We start from the raw sequence: 19702 nt of genomic DNA, 5'->3' as shown, positions 1-19702 counted from the left end.
TTCCTGGCACCAGTACTTTGGGCTGGAGAGCCTGGTGTGGGGCTGGGGTCCTTTGCTCCTCCATGGGGAACTTCCATGGCAGAGATATCCCTCCTGATTCTCACCACCACACGGAGCTTTGGGGCCAGCTAGTTTTGCATCTCTGCCCCTCCTACCAGTCTCAACGTGGCTTCTTCTTCATAGCTTAGTTATAGAACTTCTGTTCAGGTAAACTTCAGATGGTTCTCCGGGTTGATTGTACTGTAATTTTGTTGTAATTTTAATGTGCTCACAAAAGGAAGCAGGCACAGTATTTATCTACTCCACCATCTTGGATCTCTCTGGAATGTTCTGTGTTTTCACTGTATTAATGTATCCTGGTTGTGATATAGTACATAATCTTGCAAGACATCACCCTCAGAGGAAACTGGGTAAAGGGTGTATGGCATCTGTTTGTACTATTTCTGCAACTGCATGTGAATCTACAATTATCTCAAATTAAAAGTTTATTAAAAGAAAACCCACAGCAAACATTGTAGTTAATGAAGAACATTTAGTTTTATTTCCTTTAACAATGCTCATTGTCACTGCACTGTTTAACATAGCTCTCGAGGTCCTGGTCAGAAAAGGAAACTAAGAGTCTTAAGGATTAGAAGGCAATACTTTCAGTGTTTGCTGATATTATCACCTACCTAGAAAGGAGAGAGAGAGAGAGAGAGAGAGAGAGAGAGAGAGAGAGAGAGAGAGAGAGAGAGAGAGAGAGAGAAAGAGAATGTCAATAACAAATAAACAACTGAAATCAGTAAGAGAACCCAGCAAGGTTGCCTCATATGTGATCAACCTACAAAAATTGGCTAATTTCTAATATTTGCAAATCATATATCTAATACAGGGTTAATATCCAGCACATATAAAGAACTCCTACAACTCAACAACGACAAATAAAATAACACAAAAAAACAATTATAAAATGGGCAAAGGACTAAAATAGGCATTTCTCTAAAGATGATACACAAATGGCCAAGAAGTATATAAAAAGATGTTCAACATCACTAATCATTAGAGAAATGCAAACCAAAACCACAAGTCTCACCACACCCATTAGGATGGCTACTATAAAAAAAAAAAAAGCAGGGACTTGAAGAGATATTTGCACACCCATATTTATAGCAGCACTTCACAATAGCCAAGATGAGGAAGCAACACAAGTGTCCTTCGATTGATGAATAAACAGAATGTGTATATACACACATGGAATATTATTCAGCCTTAAGAAAGGAAAGACATTCTGTAACATGCTACCATATGGATGAACTTTAAGGACATTATGCTAAATGAAATAAACCAGCACAAAAAGACAAATACTGTATGATTATACTTATTAATATATGAAGTAAATAAAGTAGTCAAATTCACAGAAACAGAAAGCAGAATGGTGTTTACCACCGTTCTAGAGAAATGGGGAGTTGTTGTTTAATGGGTACAGAGGTTTTGCAAGATGAAAAAGTTTTGGAGATTTGTTGCACAACAATGTGAATGAATATACTTACCACTACTGAAGTGTACCCTCAAAAATGGTTAAGATGGTAAATTTATGTTATGTGTTTGTTACCAAAATTTTTAAGAAATTGGTAACATTTCTCTACACCAGAAATAACTGATTTGAAAATAAAAATACAGTAAGATACCAATCACAATCACAGCAAAATCTGTAAAATGTCTAAGAATTAGCTGAACATGGTGGTACACGTATCTTTTTGAATTAATGTGCCTGTTTTCTTTGGATAAATATCCAGAAGTAGAATTGCTGGGTCATCCGATCACTTTATTTTCAGTTCTTTGAAGAACCTCCATACTGTTTTCTGCAGGGTCTACACCAGTTTGCAGTCCCACCCACAGTGCCCTAGGGTTCCTCTTTCTCCACATCCTCCCCAACACATGTGATTTGTTGACTTTTTGATAATAACCATTCTGAAGTGTGAGGTGGTATCTCATTGCAGTTTATATTTGCATTTCCCTGATGATTAGTGATGTTGAGCATCTTTTCATATGTCTGTTGGCCTTCTGTATGTCCTCTTTGGAGAAATCTTTCATGTTCTGTGCTCATTTTTTGATTGGATTGTTTGTTTTTTGTGTTAGCGCGTCATATGAGTTTCTTATAAATTTTGGATATCATTTCCTTATTGGATACATCATTTGTGAATACCTTCTCCCATTCAGTACGTTGTCTTTTTGTTTCATTGAAAGTTTCCTTCACTGAGCAGAAGCTTTTTAATTTGATGAAGTCCCATTTATTTATTTTTGTTTTTGTTTCCCTTGCTCGAGGGGACATATCCAAAAAGATATTACTAAGACTAATGTCAAATAGTTTACTTCCTATTGTCTTCTTGGAGTTTTATGGTTTCACCCCTATGTTTATTGCAGCATCATTTACAATAGCCAAGATATGGAAACAACCTAGGTTTCCATCGAAGACAAGTGGATAAAAAAGATGTGGTACACATATACAATGGAATATTGTGCAGCGATAAAAAGTAATGAAATCTTGTCATTTGTAACATGGATGGACCTAGAGGGTATTATTCTAAGTGAAATAAGTCAGACAGAGAAAGACAAATACTGTATGGTTTCACTTATATGTGGAATCTAAAAAAAAGCAAAAACAAACAGACTCATAGAAACAGAGACCAAAGGGATGGTTACCAGAAGGGAGAGGGTAGGGGGATGGGGGAAAAGGGAAGGGGAATATAGTCAATAATATCGTGATAAGTTTGCACAGTGACAGACGATTACTAAAATTAGTGGAGTGTTAACATTGTCAACTGTTATAAAAATGTCAAATCACTATATTACACACCTGAAACTAATTTAACCAATATACTCATAATATTGGATATCAACTATACTTAAATAATAATAAAAAAATTAACTGTGCATACAGAGGACCACTATGAAAAAGTGAATTTTAAAAAACATAATAAAGAACAAACAGGAAGATTTCACTAAACGGGGAAATACCCTCTGCTTTGGCATGGGATGACTTAATAGTAAAAAGAAATCAATTATCCCCAAATTGCTCTATAAATTCAATATAACCTCAATCAAAATTCAAGTTTAATTTTGAGGAACTCAATAAATTTACTGTAAAATATGTGTTAAAAACTAAAGATCCACAGAGTTACACAAACCTTCGAAGTGGAGGTGAGAACTAGAAATGCATATTCTCCCAGGTCCCTCAGAAGGAAACTACAAACTTACTCTTCTCTTGCTACTGAGGGCTTGTCCCTGTCCAAGGCCAACGGAAGCCCATGTTTCGTATCTTCTTCCCTCCACCTTGGCTTCTTTCCTTCATATTGTGAATGTGACAACTGTCCTCCATCTGTCCTTCCGGAGCCACACTTCACCCTGGTGACTGCCCCAGGTGCTGACCCTATGACATCACAGGCTTCCGAGCTCTCTGCTTCCTCCTGCTTTCCGCCCTGCCCCAAGAGCAGAGGGAGGACAGAGTGAGGTCAGGGTTTTTGTTCCCTTGGCTCCCTCCCTGTGAGGCCACCTCGGGCTGGCTGTGTCCCTTGACTGAAGGGCACTGTGCTGGCAAGGTGGCGACTCTGTAGGACTTGCCCTCCTCCTGCGTCTGATAACAGCTCCAGTCCCTTGCCTCTTCAGGCCTTGGGGTAGTGACAGCTCAGCTGCTGCTAGCTCCAGGTCACTGTACTATCCTTCACCCACTTCTCTGTAAATACTTCCTTGTATATAGACTCCCCTTGAACTATCATATTCTGAGTGTGCCATCTGTTTTCTGCTGCAGCCCTGATGCAATGAAAGCCATTTATTTCTTCATTCCCTGCCCCAGACCAGTCTGGCCAAGGGCTCTTGGAAACCTCGTATGCAATGGAAGGGTGGGAGAGGAAGGGTCAGGAAAGCCAGTTAGCTCCCGTCTGGGAGCAGACTCTGTGGGTTTGGGGCCTCTCCACTCCCTGCAGCCCCCCGGGGACTGGTTCGTCCAAGGCGTGGCAGGAAGCACCAAGGAAGAGTCCCCCATACCCTGGTTCATGGCAGTTTGAGGGCTCTTGGGAATGACAGGCATTCCATCCAAAACCAAAGTGAGGGTGACGTTACACCCCGAACCCCCATTTATCATCTGATTTCCCCAATTTTACTTTGGAAACAATTACTTGAGAAGATGGGCTAAATATAATTTTCCTCAATAGATATTGATGTTAAATACCAATCCTTGTCTGTTCCTTTCACATGACTGTGCATGAGTACTGAAGACAGGCGCGCTCCCCTCAGGAAACAACACTGAGCACATGCACGCCCGTTGCATGTTTGGGCTTTGTTCCTACTGTCTTCAGCGGTCAAAAGAAGCGCCTCAAATCTGACGTCAACACATTCCTCTAAAGTGCTGGTATCTGCACCAAGGACTGAAGGGATTCCCTGCATTGTGTGTGCCCTCGTGGACACAGAGCCAGTTCCTTGTGGGTGGAGAATTGGACTAGATGGACTTCAGAGTCAATTCCAGTTCCAAGCTCAGCTTTTAAAACAAACAAGACATTGAAGGGAGAGAACCATTCGTTGTGCCAGTTGGGTGAGATATAACCCATAACCCAAAGCCCAACTCTCTCTCTCTCTAGTTGTTTCTCTCTCTCTCTCTCTCTCTCTCTCTCTCTCTCTCTCTCTCTCTCTCTCTCCCTCTCTCCCCTTTTTGGCATTTCATTGTTTACCATTCCCCTCTCCTCGCAGGGTCCTGGAGCTGGCCCACCATGACCCCTCTCGTTCCTTCCGGGCACCATTCACTCCCGTGTGTATCCTCCCTTTTCTCCCCATCGTAAGCTGGCTCCCTGGATCCCAGGAGACCTACATGGCACTTTTTCCTGCTCCCTAACTGGATGGGAACAACCTTCCCTATAAATCAAAAGCCTACAAGGTGAGGGCAGAGAAAAGCCTGCATGGGAATCTCTGGAGGGAAACTGCAAACTGTCCAACGAGCTGTCTCTCTCCTTCCTTCCTCTGGGGGTCCGGTCACTCTGATTCCCATTGGTGTGACCAGACCCAGACCTTTGGATGTGCAGCTTCTTCTTCACAACTGGCCAGTCAGACCAGACCCAAAGCCCCACCCCCTGACTAGACTAGAATTTCAAATGGAATTTGCTTTCTCAAACAAACAAACAAACAAACAAACAAACAAGAACAGTGAATGGAAAAAGGAAAATGAAACATGACAAGACTTCAAACAGGAAGTTATGAAAGAAAACACACAGTCAAGCAGAGATGGAAGATTATTTACGATACACAAGCTAATTAAATGATACATAAAAACTTAAAAAATGAAACATAATAAAACTGATAAAATGTATAGAGAGTAATTTATCAGCCTACATTTACCGACCAGCACAACACACAGCACTTTCTCCTCCTCCCTTATTTGGCCTTGTTCAGAGAATAACCATTTTGAATTCATGAGCACGTTCCCCTCCCATTGATTTCTTCAGTAAACTCCTTCCAGAAGAGATGTCCTGACCACAAGAATCCTTCTGGAGAAACCATGGATGTGGAGAGCAGTTCATTTATTGGACAAACACTGAGCACCTACTTTGGACATCAAGTCTGTATGAACAGTGCTACCCCCACTCTTATCCAGGCCCCCATCAGCATAGAAACGGTCCAAGGATGAAGGGTTCTAGCCCCCATGACCACACCTCCCACCCACCCACCCACAGCCAAAGATAGCCGCTATTCCAGTCTTCTGCCCCCTCCCCCAGCTCATCACATTCCGATGGTATCTGTTCCTGCATAGATAACCCCACGCAAACGTGCCTCCTAACCCCTTGTCTTCCCTCCGCAATCCTTGTTAAGCTAAGCTCCCCTAGTACTTGTCTACATTTCTGGTTTCTTTTCTTGCCTCAAGTCCAGTATCCCACCTTAATTCCAAAAACAATTCCACCGCCCAGCTTTTTGTGTCCAGCAGGTGTCGCCTTTCACTGGAAACAAACAGCACCTCGCTTTTAGTTTGAAATCTAGACTCCAACAGTGGATGCCCCTTGCGCTTTGGGTAGAAGGGACTGAAAGGGTGGCTCTAACCAGTGGTGTGCTCACCAGCACGAGGGTCCTCAGAAAAAAACAGTCCAGTCGCTTCCAGCTCAGGTAGACAAACACCCTACAAAGAATTAGTCCTTTGACCTTAGACAAGTGATTTAACCTCTCTGAAACTCACTTTCTTCATCTGTGACATGGAGGGAGACAATCTGTTTCATATGGTGTTATTATGAGATACAAACATAAAGCTCTTAGCCCAGTGCCCAGGTCATGACATGCACTCAAACTAGGTTCCCTTCCCCACTCGGGTATGGAAGAAATAACCACCCAGAAACTCAGACCTGAAGATAAGCTCTGCCCCCTGAATCCTGACTACCTGAGGCTCTGTGTCAGGACGGGGATGAGGACCAAATAAAGTCATGCATGTGAAGCACCTGGTACAATGCCTGGCCCCAAAGCTAAGTAACTGACAACAAACAGCTCATGTCACTATGGTGGGCTCACTGAGTACCCCACAATGTTGTCAGCCATTTACAAGTAAGAACTCACAAGACCCCTGATGAGGTAAGGAAAATAGTTACTCCCTTCCTCTACCTTACTCTGCCACTCCATCCCATCACAGTCTAATTTCTTCTTATGAATTATAAATAATAATAATAATAAACCCAATTTCTGTCATGTCTAGATGGGAAAATGGGAGGAGGCATTGACTCCTCCACTGGAGTAGGAGACAATCAACCCCAGCCCCTAACTCTGCCCGTAGGGCTTCCCTAGCGCCTCAGGAAAAAGCATGGGAAAGCAATACTTCCACCAGAGTTTATTCCTCAGAGATGATCACCAGCGACTCAGCACCCTCTGTGGCACGTGGGGCCCCCAGAAGGGCCTTTAACTTCCCTCCCCAGATTATGTTCACCCCAGAAATAAGCCTCGGACAATAACTTGGTTACAAAATATTCCCAGCAATGAGTTCCCCCAAGTTGCTAAGGTTTACATGGAGGGGGAGGGGTACTAGGAAATTCAAAGAACTGGATGGAGAAATCATAAGATACAGAAAAATCTGGAGGCTTTGAGGATGTTGGAGGGGCACTGCAGTATCACTACAAGTATGACTCTGTCTCACTCGGCATAGAAGTTGTAGAATCCTGCCTCTAGGAAATGTGCCGACCTGCTGAAGAAATAAAAAGAACATAATAAGCCTTCAAACCCCCTTACCCCATCATTTGTCTCTATAACCATCATGCCAGAGCTTTTAATACAGTGACACTGAAAATTCTGGAGCCACCTTCAGCCTCCTCCCCCTAGACACTCCCTTGGTTAGAAGAGAAGGCTTGGCTCTCGTCTTTCCTGCTCCTAATCCCAACAACGGCGGCTTAAACACGCTCTTGGCTAGATCCTGGGTAGCTCACCCCTACTATAAGCATGTTCAGCTGAACCCAATGCTGACCCCCTCCAACTTCACCCCTCCCAAAGCACCAGTAGGCAAACAGACCAACAGAGATGTTACCTTCCGGATAATTGGCCCCAGGGAGGGAAGTATAGCCTAGGAGAGGAAAATGTTTGATTAGAGGACAGTCTTTGTGGATAAAAGTAGCTGGCGTTATTCACAGCAAATGGGGTAGCATTGGGAAAACCGATCACAAACAGAACGTGAGCAGAGACTGGGAGTGAGAGTGGCGCTGGGAGCTCAGGAGGGTCACTCACCAGAGGAGCCAGCTCTCTGACAGCTGAGCAACCCGAGACAGAAGATGATGAAGCCCAGGCCCAGAGTCACTGCAGCCACAGAAACCTTCACTATCTGCTCCGGGGACAGCCCAGGTGCTGCAAAAACACAAACTTACTAGAACCGATCTCTGTTGCTCATTCCCAGAACAACTTAATTTATTGCGACCTCCACCCAGCAGATGCAAAGGTGCTTAATTCCAACCCCAAGGGTCTAGCTCACACCAACCCCTCCTCAAAACCCCCATGCTGTGAATCTCTACTCCTAGAGTAACCCCGAGGGACCACTCTCCCTAGAGTTAGCGCCTCCCTCTTAATACAGCAGGACCTCTCAAGGGACCCTACTGTCTTCCTTCACCCAAAATACAAGGATTCCATGGTGACAATGTTTGCTCCCTCACTTGCTCTATCTGAGCACTTTCCTATTAAAACATCTTTTCTAACGTCCAGTGGTTCTGTTCCATGAGCTCTGCGTCTTATGTGTCTTAATGTGTCTCCTACCTGTCCACATCCAGATTTCCCATGTGTCCTCCCAGAGACTGTCTCCATCCCCTTCACAGCCCCCCGCCCTTCCCAGAGCTGGTCCTACTCTAACTCCTGTCCCACCTGGACCCCTTTCCCATGCTAAAATGAACATTCCACCAGCAAAGGAAACCGCCTGTGAGGGTGTGAAGGAGACTTTCCCAGGAGAGCTCAGGTGAGCCAGCGCGCTCCACTCCGCTCCTCAGGCCCTTCTCAGCTGCCCAGCCAGACACCACCCTCCCCACAGGGGGAAGTTTGGTCTCAGCAGCCAGTCTGGGATTCTGTTCACTGACCCTTTTCAGACACCCTTCCTCTTCTTCCTTTCTTCTTCTTCTCTTTCCCAAAAATCCCCAAATCTGTGTGCACTTCTCTCAGTTCCTTTAACTCCTTCTCATCCTGGTGACTGCTTCCTTGTTCACTAGCCCTGAGCATGCAAGCACAGTGTCTAGCAGCTATGGCTTTTGCTCCCTGATAGAGCAGCCCACATTCAGTATCGCCCCCACACCAAGAGAGAGTCCTTTTTCTTCTGCAACCTTCTTTATTTCTCTAATTCCCACGTCTGACCTGACAACAGAATAGCTGAAATCTGGGGCTCCTGGAATATTGCATCATAATTTGGGGTTCTGAAATGTACATCCTCTTTTCAGAACAGTCCTGCTTCCTTCCAGCCCTCAGACAAGCACACCACATCACCCACACTACCATGGCAACCAGGACACCAGAGAACTTTCCGTTCCTGTATCCCCGTGCCCCGTCTCCCGTCACAAACCGTCCATGCATTCCTTCAGACCCACTTCTCATTCTCACCCTCTCCCTCTCTACCGTATACCGCGGACCTCTCCACATCTCACTCCCTTTGCCAAAGTACTGCTGTTCTTTTCCACCACCCGCTTGCAATGGCTCTGCTTTGGCCCTAATCCTCCGGCCTGCCATGCCCTTACTCCAGTCCTGACGGATGGGCTCTGCAGCCCCAACGTGCTCCACCACGCAGGTGTAGGTATCCCAGAAGGACGGGGTGGTGGCTAAGTGGGAGAGGGTCTGGTACGTCCAGTCTCCATTGGGCTGGGCAATCTTTTGGGCACTGCCCTGAGGAAGGACAAGCTGCCCATTCTTCCACCACGTGATGGTCACGTCCGCTGGATAGAAGCCCCACACGTAGCAGGCCAGCATCACAGTCTCCCTCGTGTTAAAAGGAGTGGTTTTGGCTACTTGCACAGATGGTGGCCCTGCATAGGAGGAAAACGTGGTCACAAAGGAGGGCTTTTCCTCCAACCTGACTTTTTTCCTACTTCAATTCTTCATGGATTGTGCCAACTTCCCCTCCCCACCCCCACCCGACGCCACCACACATCCCTTTGAAAATAGGGAATTAGAATTTACTCCTGCTTCACTCTTCCTTTTCTCCCATTCCTTCACTGCCCCTTCCTTTCTTTTCCTCCAAAATTATGTTTGATCAAAATAAGCAGAAGCTGAGTCTGAACTGCAAGCTGTTTCAGGAATCACTGTATTTATTTCAAGCACATAAGCTAAGAGTTGTCTGGAGTTGCAAGTTGGGGTTTATGTAAAGGTAGAAAGACTTCTGTCCTCAAATCTTGTTAACAAATTAATTTGCTAAGTAAAGTTTTTTTTCCTCAGATAGTTTAAGGAAACAAGCCTAACTCAGGGCTCTCTTAAATTTGGATTAGCGTAGTCCAAATTAATGAGATTGTTAATACTGCCATTTTTTACTAATTTATTCCCCTAGGTGACCCTCTTGCTTGCCTCTGTCTTTGCTTTTCAAAGAAAATCTTAAATAAAAATCCAAGAAATTGTGTTAAAATGCAGATTCCCTAGCCTGCATCCCCAGATATTTTCGTTTAATGGATCTGAAGGGCTTGTGTTTGTAACAAGCACCTTCCCCAGGCAATTCAGAGAACGGTGGTTCAGAAATCACATCTCAGGACACACTACTTTGTCCTGTGGAGATCTTCAAGCTTTCCTCTACCAATCTCAAGGCATTCTCAATACAAGCGGTAAGGGTGAGGGAGCATATACATCAGAGGCTCTCCAAATATTCCTATGTCTAGGCCCATCCCAGACCTAGAATATCAGAACCCAGCATAAAAAGACATGCGTACTTGGGCAACACCCAAGTTATTCTGGTTATTCTGACACAGCCCTGGTTGAACTGTGAGCTGCACCCTGGGATGCCCTGGAGGAAACATGCGGACCCTCCCCACAAGGGCTCCTCTCTGGCTCACACGTCCCCCCCTCCTCTTTATTCCTGCTCCACCCCCACCAACCACCTTGTTTCCCCTTGGGGTCAACCCACCCTCTTTCTACATCCAGGTCCATGCATTTTCTCCTTCTTTTCTGCCCAAATCTCAACCCCCTTGCCTGCTAAGGAATCTTCCCTGGCCTCTCTTCTCTTCCCGTGCTTCCTCTCAGCCCCTTACCCCTCCCTCCTTACGTGTCCTGTGGGTCAGTGATCCCCAGAAGGGCTCTGTGTATGTGGTACAGTCCTGCATCCCCTGAGATAAACGCTGGATCAGGTCTCTGTGGCTGTTGAGGTAATTTGACAGGACAGTGGCCAAGCCATGCAGTGTCCCAAATTCACAAGGGGCCATTTGGTGCTCGTTTGGATCCCAGCAGGTCAGCAAATCTTTGTTGAAGGAGATGCAATAGGTGAAATCCTGTGCAGTCCCATTGTCATCCAACAGACAGGTGCTTTCCACATGGGCCACAAAGCCCCCTGCAGGAGCCAGAGAGGGGGCAGGTCAGAGGCCAGGCTCAGCTACACCGTGGGGCATAGTTTCCCACCTCGGGCAGCATCTGCTAACCCAGCTCATGTACTGGGGTCCCTGAGAGCCCCGATTAACAGACTAGCTGGCAGTAGCAAGATATGGTTAGATCCTGTTTTATGGAAGGTGGCCCGAGATTATTTACGTGTTTAAACACAGCGATTTACCCAGGACAAGGCCTTTAATAAGGCCACATTATTGAGTGGGAATGGGGGTAAAGGGAAAGAGTCAGCTTTGCTTCGTGCTGGATATATTAGTAACTATTCACCCCACTTATACTTGTGAGGCAGTCACTATGTGCCAGGCACTGCGCTAGGAGCTGGGAGGGCAGCAAACAAGGCAGACGGCCTACATTCCAGCAGGAGATCCATATTACACAAATAATCACACAGCTTCATTACTATTAAAATTGCTACAAAGGCACAGTATAAGTGCTATAAGAGTATATCATAGTCTGGGGTGTCCAAATCCAGTAACAAAACTGAACATTCTCAGCCTACAACAGGAGCAGAGCAAAGGAAGGCCCAGGAAGAAATGTCCTTACCGGCCCCGGTGCAGCCCAGGCTGAGGCCCAGCAGCAGCCGCAGGAGTGTGGTCATGATCTGCTCTGGAGAGACACAGGGAATTCGGTCCCCTGGACCAGGGGCCTCGTGTCCTCACCTGCCCCAGAAACCCCAGCCTGGGTAGATGCTCTCCAGACCCTGAGCAGATCCTGGTATTGCCCGGGTCTCTTGAGTAAATGAGTGATTTGGAGCTACCCAGCCCCTAGATCCTAAACTTGTTCCTACCGGCCCATCTAAGTCGAGTCCCAAACTGAGGGTTGTCAGATTGGCTGGGTAGCCGGGGCAAACATAGACGAATTATAGAGTGCCTCAGCCTAGCGTCATCAGTTGCTAGGTAAATGTCATCCTGTCCTAGGCTTTAAACCACTGGTCTCTTCCTTAACTCTTCCTTGTAGACAACCAGTCTGTAGGTAGAGTTCCCTGGGTCAGTAGAGATAATGCTCCCAGTATTCCCAGGATGCGGACTGCCCAGGATTTAACTGTTTCCTCTCACTGTCCTTCCCAAAGATTGGGCCTAGATAACCTCTTTTGTTCCTTAAAGGGAGGTTTCTTAGGAAGATATTACATAACCCTTGGTCTGCCCTGTCACCCAGAAGACAGAGGACACAGGGCCTTCTGGGGCAGGTGGCAGAGGCGGGGCTGCTGAGAAGGAAGGAGGCGCAGGGAGAGTGCAGGATTCTCTCTGGCGCAAAGCAAGACAGCAGAATAAGGAAAGCAGTTCCACCTTAGAGGGCAGGGACACAGGCCCGCAAATCCCTCCCTGGGCCTCCTGCGCTTCTTTTGTTCCAGCCAGTGGACCTTCATTTCCTCCTTTCTGCTTTCTGGAGCCTGAGCCATGTCAGGACAGACTGCAGGGTAACTCCACTTAAACCCCTTGCTAAATAGCTGGTGATGGGCCAGTGCCCAAAGCTCACCTGTCTCCCCCAAATTCGAAACTCCCCTATGTGTTTCCCTCATTGGTCCCATCTGACCGAGGGCAGGTCCCTATAGTATGAAGCCACTAGAACAATAAGATAGTAAAGCTTCCCTACTTCTCTCCCCCTGGAAAAGACAGAGTTAAAAGAAAGGATTAAGAGGGAGCCCCTTATCTCCACACTTATCTGTCCTCATCCACAGTCCCTGACCCTAAGAAATTTCTGATCTTTATGAAGAAAAGTGGAAGGGGGGAAAAAAAGCACATGCATCAAAAGTAAATACAAAGATGAATATCAGAAACAAAAGACGTGTTTTGTATAATTGAGCTTAACTGAAGCTGTGCCCATGTTTCCCAGCCGCCCGCACTCTCAACCCCACCGTGGTTATAAGATTGGTCTACACTCTGATTCCTCTAATGGACCATCAAGTGGGTTGGAATAAGCAGAAAAGGGGGTGGGGAGTCCAAAATTTGTTAAACTTCTACTTTGTGACAGATCCTACGCTGGGTATGCTGTCTCATTGAATCATAAAAGGCCTGTTAATTGTCCTCATTTTACAGTTTTGAAAACAGGTCCAAAGATAAACACCCCCGGGCTAGACACACACACACACACACACACACACACACACACACACACACACACACTTAGGCATGCCCAAACACTCGCTACCTCCTGGGACTGAGATGACCCACATAGAGGTAGCTAGTGGTGGCTTCCACTGAGCACAGGAGAAAGGGAAGAGCCATCCCATCCACCCAAGTCTTACCTTTCCTGTTCTCAGAATTCCTTCTGCTCTTAGAACCTTTCACTTTCTCTTTCAACAGTTTCAAACTGAATTCTCCTACACACACACACACACACACACACACACACACACACACACTTCCCCCTTATACCCTCCTCCACCCCTAGGTGGGAGGGAGACTAACCTTGCAGGAAGTAGGTCTTGGGATCGTTTCCAAGGTTTACAAAGCCTGCCCTGGCACAGGCATGCCCACTGTGTGGTCCTGTGCCCGCACCGGTGTGGGCCTCCGCCAGCGTGCTGAGGCTGAGTGGAGTTTCCTCTCGTGCCTAGGTCTCTGCTCTGGCAGCCAAAGGAGATGTGAAACCCTCAGTAAGGCAGCGGCAGGAAATGTAGATTTCACTTCTCCATTAATGAGAAGACTGAGGGTGATTTTTAGAACAAAGCCGGACAGAAAAATCCTGAGACCTGTGCTCAGCGAAGCGGTTTCTTCCCTTCTCTCTTCCTCTTAACCCGACTTCTTTTTTTTCTTTTTTTCTTTTTTTTTTTTTTTTGTACAGACTTGGCTCTATCCCCCACCTCCAGGGAACCCAAAAGAATATTTCAACTGCCCTGTCCATTGTTGGTGATATGATAACTATTTACATAGCACTAGGACTGAAGAAGTTAGAGAACACCAGCCAGCTTCCCACATGCTGTTCCAATTTTACTGCCACTATGCAAGGGCCCAAAGAGTGAGTCCTCCCAGCTCCCTCTGCCTCTCCTGGCCTGGCCACCACATGCCAGAAGCGGACTGACCACCGTGTTTATGTGCAAAGCACTAACGGGATAGCCAGAGCTAGGAGATATGGACTCTGCCCCATGTCATTTGTCATTCGCTTACAGGTCAGTTGGGGAGTGAGAATAAACATCTCTAAAGAAAAGAATTTATGTGCAAGTGAGTAGGCAAAAAGGCCAGTGGACTTAAAATAGAAAAGAGAAGTCATTGTGTGCATGGTGGACAGGGGGTCCTGCCCGTGTAGGGAGCCTGGAGCCTTCACTACTGTGCTGGATTCATGTCAGAGAAGAAGAAGGCGGTTGGCATCGCAGACCTGGCATACAGCTCCATGAGCTTGGCGATATTGTGAGGTGCTGTGGGAGGTCTACCAGGAGCCCGAGCCGGCTAAAACAAAAATGAACTGCGATAACACCACTGGTACTGCACACTGAAGGAAGTCACAAATGGGGTCTCATGCTTTTCCTGAGAGTGTGGCCATAATAATAAATCTCTTCTAGGTACTTCCTAACATCGCTCCTTACGAGTTCTCAGGTTACTTTTCTGGACAGATGGTTTTAACTCATGCTTCCCCTTTATAAACTCAAAAATTGCTCAACCCATCAAACATTTGTAATCTAAAACCAGTAGCACGAGACCACATTTCTGACTTCCTTCAATGTCTCTTCAAAACTACACACGCCTGCACCCTGCCAGGATTACATCACTCTCTCCGCTCTGTCCCACCTCACCCCGCCCACCTCACCCCTCTCCTCCCTCCCTCTATTCTCTGTCAGGATTCACTGCGCTAGACCCCCGACTTCTGGGGTACGTTGCTGTCACCAGTTCACCATCCTTCTATCCTGCAGCCCAATTACTTGGAACTACTAGAGGATATTCTACCTGATCAGCTGCCCCTTTCTTGAAGAATGTTATTATCTTCCATCTTCATCGTGAGAAAATGGAGGCAGAGGGAATTGCCCAGATTTACCCAAATACTAAGTAAAAAACCATAACTTTAACTCAGATTTATGATTCTAAGTTCTATACTATTAATTATTTATTTTTTAAAAATCGTTGAAAATTGCCAACCATTTATAATAGTAATAAAAACCATAATATATTTAGAAATTAAAATAAAAGTGTAAGAACTTTATGGGAAAAAAGAAAACTTTATTAAATTACATAAATGAATACCTCAAGAAGTGAAGAGGCATAATTTTCATGGATGGGGCATCCTACATAATGAAAAAGTCAATTTCCCCCCATATCTCTAACCAAAATGATGTCCCAACCAAAATCATAGCAGGATTTGGGGATAATTTGACAAGCTGATTCTAAAGTGTATATGGAAATAAAATCCATGGGTTTCTTAGACAATTTTGATAAAGAAAAGCAAAGTGAGTTTTTTTGGGGGGAGGTGAGGTGGTAAAGAAGTAATGAAAATGAGCCCTATCAAATATGAAGACATTAAAAAGCCATAATTAAAACAGTATGAACTTACAAACCAATGGAATTGAATAATCCAGAGACAAACCCATGCATCGAGGGGAACTTGGTATAAAGTCCCTGGAAATAAATGGAATATTTGGTAAATGGTATTAAGATCGATTTACTAGTTGGAGGGAAAAAGTTGTACCCTTACACCACATAGAAAAATTCCAGATCAATAAAGATCTAAATATGAAAGGAAAACCATAACATTAATAGAACAGCATAGTGGAATATCATACATGGCCAGATTAATATAAGGAAAAGCTTTTTACCCAAAATTATTTATCAGAAAAGAGGGGACTACGTTATACATAAGTCCTTAGGATTTTTTCTTTCCAAATTAAGGCCCCTCTCTCAAAGCTGTTTGGAGACATTACATTATCCTAAAATATCTCAATTAACAAATCCATGAGAATTACAATAAAATTGTTTTTATGGAATGTGAACGTGGAAACAGCGATAGGCCCATATTAATATATCAGATTACAAACTGTGATTTTTACATTAGTGAGTTGGTAGCTAAATAAAGGTAGTTTGACTATTTGACTTTTACATCCTTAAAATTTTATATGTTAAAACTGGTCAACAACTTTTAAAATATCCTTACTGAGAAAATGGAGTATTACCTTATCCCTTGATATTCTAGCAAAAATTGTAACTTTACTGCCTTGCAGTTGGAAAGGATTTCCTAAGATCATAAAAGCACAAACCACAAAGGTTTTGACTGTCAAAATTAAATAATTCTACTCAGGGAAGGAACAAATTTAACTGATGAGCAGCAAACTGGAAGAAGGCATTTGAAATATTTATACTGGAATAAGATTAGTATATAGAATATATTAGAAATCCCCATGAATTTACAAGAAAAAGACAAGAAAATTCAATTTTTAGAACAGACAAAAGGTATGAATCAGCAATTCACAGAGAGAGACCCCTGCAAAAAGATGCCCGGCCTCACGAGTAATGTGGGAAAGGCAAATTAAAACGAGATACTACTTTACACCCACCAAATTGCCAATATTTGAAAGTCAAATAATTTCAAGTTTTAGTGATGGTAAATGAAAATGAGAACTACTTTGCTATGTTGGTAGGGGTGTAAACTGTGATCCCTGAATTATAGAAATTACAAAGTAGTGGGATAAAAATAATTAACATATGAAACAAGGCAGGATATCCTTGAGAGTAAATTCTGGGTTGAAAGCTTCTAAGACTTGTGTGCTAAGTCTTGGAAGAGTTCAATAAAGACTAATTAGGGCTGCAGGATTAGGGATAGGTTCACGGAAGAGGTTTCGATGAATCTATAGTGTTGAATCTATAGTCTTGGTTTAAGACGGGAACAAGCAGGTTTCCTCCATGCCATCTGGCCCGACCCCCAGGAATGCTTGAAAGTCCTCTGAGGCTACTTCGGAGTTGGATATATCTACTAAAAAGATAGATGACTTACTTTCATCATCTGATTCAAATCCAAAGAATGTCTGACTTTTCTTTTGTGCAAGGGTTGCCAAACCGATGTTTCCAAATTCCGGTCAAAATGGCACAGTAGGTAAACGCTGTGCTTACCTTCTCTCATGGCCACATCAAAATTACAACTAAACTACAAAACAACTGTAATTGAGAAGAGTCTAAAATCTTGCTGAACCGAAGCCCTACAACTAAGGACATGCAGAAGAAGCTACCTCGAGACTGGTAGGAGGGGCAGAGACGTGGAATGGGCTGGTCTTGCACCCGCATGTGACCATTAAAAATCAGGAGAGATATCTTGGCTGTGGAGGTCCTCCCACCCCTGGAGGAGTGAGAGGTCCCAGCCCCACTCTAACTCAGGGTTCCAGTGCCAGGGAGAGAATTATGGGGACTTCCTGCATAATTTCTGGTTGTGAAAACCAGCGGAGATTGTGGCTGAGAGAGACTGAGGGTGGCTGGAGAACCAGCCGCTTCTCTTAAAGGGGCCACACAAGGACTTACTCTGAGCTCCAGTGCTGGGCAGCAGCTAGAAAGGCAGCAGGGACATATGGTGGGGAACTGAGTTGTCTGGCTTCGGGACGGGGGCTGAAGTGGCAGCTTTCTCCTGGACGGAGGAACTGTTTGAGGCCATCGTTTCTTTGCTCAGCCCTCCCCTCCCCAGTGTGCAGTTGCAGGCGACCGCCATATCTGAATCTCCACCATTCATTCACCATGCCCTCCTGATTTGAGACCCCTCCCCGCACAACTTTCAGGCACAACAACTCCGCTTCCACTGGCTTTTTCATACAAACAACCTGTCTTAGCTCATGCTACAGACTTTCCTAGGGGCTTTCAAAGTTTTGTGGAACCCAGACAAGCAGCATCTGGCTTGAGCATGTCCTATACCTCTAGCTGAGCAGCCCTAAGCTCAGCACTAGTGACAGCTAGTGACAGCCAGCCTTGGTTCTCAGATTGGCCTCTCAAGGTGCTTCCAAGCACAGCACAGGCAGCAGCCATCTGCAGATTGCTTTGTGGCTCCTGTAGGTGGCCCCAGGTGGAGCACAGGCTGTGGCTGAACTTGACCTGCAGTGGATCCCCTCCAAGGCGGTCCTGGGGTTGGTACCCCCAGTGGCCAGCTTCAAAACAATCTGGAGCATCACCCAGCCACCTCCAAGAAAGACACACCCAAGGGGCAGATCGGGCAGGCACCAGAGCCTTGGTGAGGCAGATCCTGCTCCGTAGGATCAGCCCCTGCACTGCAGCTCCTCCACTGTAGTCACAGCCAGTCCTCACAACCAGTGAGCCTGAGGGTCAATCCCTCCCACTGATGTGCAAATAGCAACTAAGGCTCAACTACAAGGGGAGGGCACACACAATCCACAAAAGGGACACACCTGGAGTGCGTGGCTCAGGTGATCAGGAGGACTGTGCTACTGAGCCCCACAGCACACCTACTACATAAGGCCACTCTACTGAGACCGGAAGACTAGCAACCTTACCTAAGACACAGAAACAAACACAGAGAGGCAGCCAAAATGGGGAGACAAAGAAACATCTCCCAAATAACAGAACAGAACAAAGCTTCAGAAAAAGAACTAAAAATGGAGACAAACAATCTACCAGATGCACAGTTTCAAACACTGGTTATAAGGTTGCTCAAGGATCTCAGGGAGCATTTCAACAAAGAGATAGGAAACATAAAAATGGAGATAGAAAACATGAAACAGAACGAGTTCAGAAATGAAGAATACGTTACAGGGAATCAACAGTAGATTAGATGAAATAGAGGATCGAATGAACCAGTGATGTAGAAAATAAGGCAGAAGAAAACACCCAACCTGAACAGCAAAAAGAAAAAAAGAATCCAAAAAATTGAGGAGAGTTTAAGGGGCCTCCAGGACAATATCAAGTGTACCAACATTCACATTATGGGGGTACCAGAAGGAGAAGAGAGAAAGCAAGGAATTGAAACCTATTTGAAGAAATAATGACAGAAAACTTCCCTAACCTGGTGAAGGAAATAGACATACAAGCCCAGGGAGCACAGAGTGTCCCAAACAAGATGAACCCAAAGAGGCCCACAACAAGACACATCATAATTAAAATGCCAAAGTTTAAAGACAAAGAGAGAATCTTAAAAGCAGAAAAAGCAGTTACCTACAAGGCACCCCCATAAGACTGTAGATGATGTCTCAACAGAAACTTTGCAGGCAAGAAGGGAATGTTCAAAGTGATGAAAAACAAGGATCTACGACCAACACTACTCTACCCAGCAAAGCTATCATTTAGAATTGAAAGACAGATAAAGAGCTTCCCAGACAAGAAAAAGCTAAAGGAGTTCATCGCCACCAAATCAGTATTATAAGGAATGTTAGAGGGACTTCTTTAAGACGAAAAAAAAGCAAAAAATGTGAATAATAAAATGGCAAAAACTACATACCTATCAACAATTACTTTCAATGGAAATGGATTAAATGGTCCAATCAAAAGATAGTGGGGCTGAATGAATAAGAAAGCAAGATCTTTACATATGCTGCCTCCAAGAGACTCACTTCAGGTGGAAAGACATACACAGACTGAAAGTAAAGGAATGGAAAAAGATATTTCATGACAATGGAAACAAACAAGCAAAGAAAAACCTGGGGTAGCAATACTTATACTAGACAAAATAGACTTTAAAACAAAGGCTATAACAAGAAACAAAGGAAGACCTAGTAATCCCATTTCTGGATATTTATCTGAACAAACCCAAAATG

At 44.8% G+C, this 19702-nt stretch overlaps 1 protein-coding gene across 5 annotated transcripts; it reads right to left on the bottom strand.

Annotated features, from left to right (window-relative positions):
* Nucleotides 1-6817: 6817 nt before the first annotated feature.
* On the bottom strand, nt 6818-13615 carry LOC109450997 (HLA class II histocompatibility antigen, DM beta chain). 5 transcript variants are annotated; one of them, XM_074332750.2, is made up of 7 exons: nt 13446-13615; nt 11581-11670; nt 10706-10987; nt 9198-9482; nt 7717-7833; nt 7520-7555; nt 6818-7183 (listed from the first exon to the last, which is right to left on the bottom strand). In XM_074332750.2, exons 2-7 carry the CDS (start codon nt 11633-11635, stop codon nt 7164-7166), a joined length of 795 nt encoding a protein of 264 aa, XP_074188851.2. In that variant the 5' UTR covers nt 11636-11670; nt 13446-13615; the 3' UTR covers nt 6818-7163. The 5 variants fall into 5 exon arrangements, with proteins under 5 accessions (XP_074188851.2, XP_019594404.3, XP_019594403.3 ...); XM_019738845.3 differs by having other exon boundaries at nt 11581-11643; XM_019738844.3 differs by having other exon boundaries at nt 11581-11696; nt 13446-13614.
* Nucleotides 13616-19702: the final 6087 nt, after the last annotated feature.

Source organism: Rhinolophus sinicus, chromosome 2, assembly GCF_057876585.1.
Source record: "Rhinolophus sinicus isolate RSI-liver-muscle chromosome 2, RSI-T2T, whole genome shotgun sequence".
Taxonomy (NCBI): Eukaryota; Metazoa; Chordata; class Mammalia; order Chiroptera; family Rhinolophidae; genus Rhinolophus; species Rhinolophus sinicus.
Note: the sequence above shows the minus strand (reverse complement) of the source record. Positions and strands in the feature narration are given on the sequence as shown.

Bases quoted from the DNA above. Each gene is read 5' to 3' on its own strand.
- LOC109450997 (XM_074332750.2), bottom strand. From the start codon at position 11,635: ATGACCACACTCCTGCGGCTGCTGCTGGGCCTCAGCCTGGGCTGCACC. The intron at 9,483-10,705 runs GTAAGGAGGGAG...CCTCCTATGCAG, and splicing joins ATCACTGACCCACAGGACAC to GGCCACCATCTGTGCAAGTA. The intron at 7,834-9,197 runs GTAAGGGCATGG...GTGTTTTTGCAG, and splicing joins GCCCATCCGTCAGGACTGGA to CACCTGGGCTGTCCCCGGAG.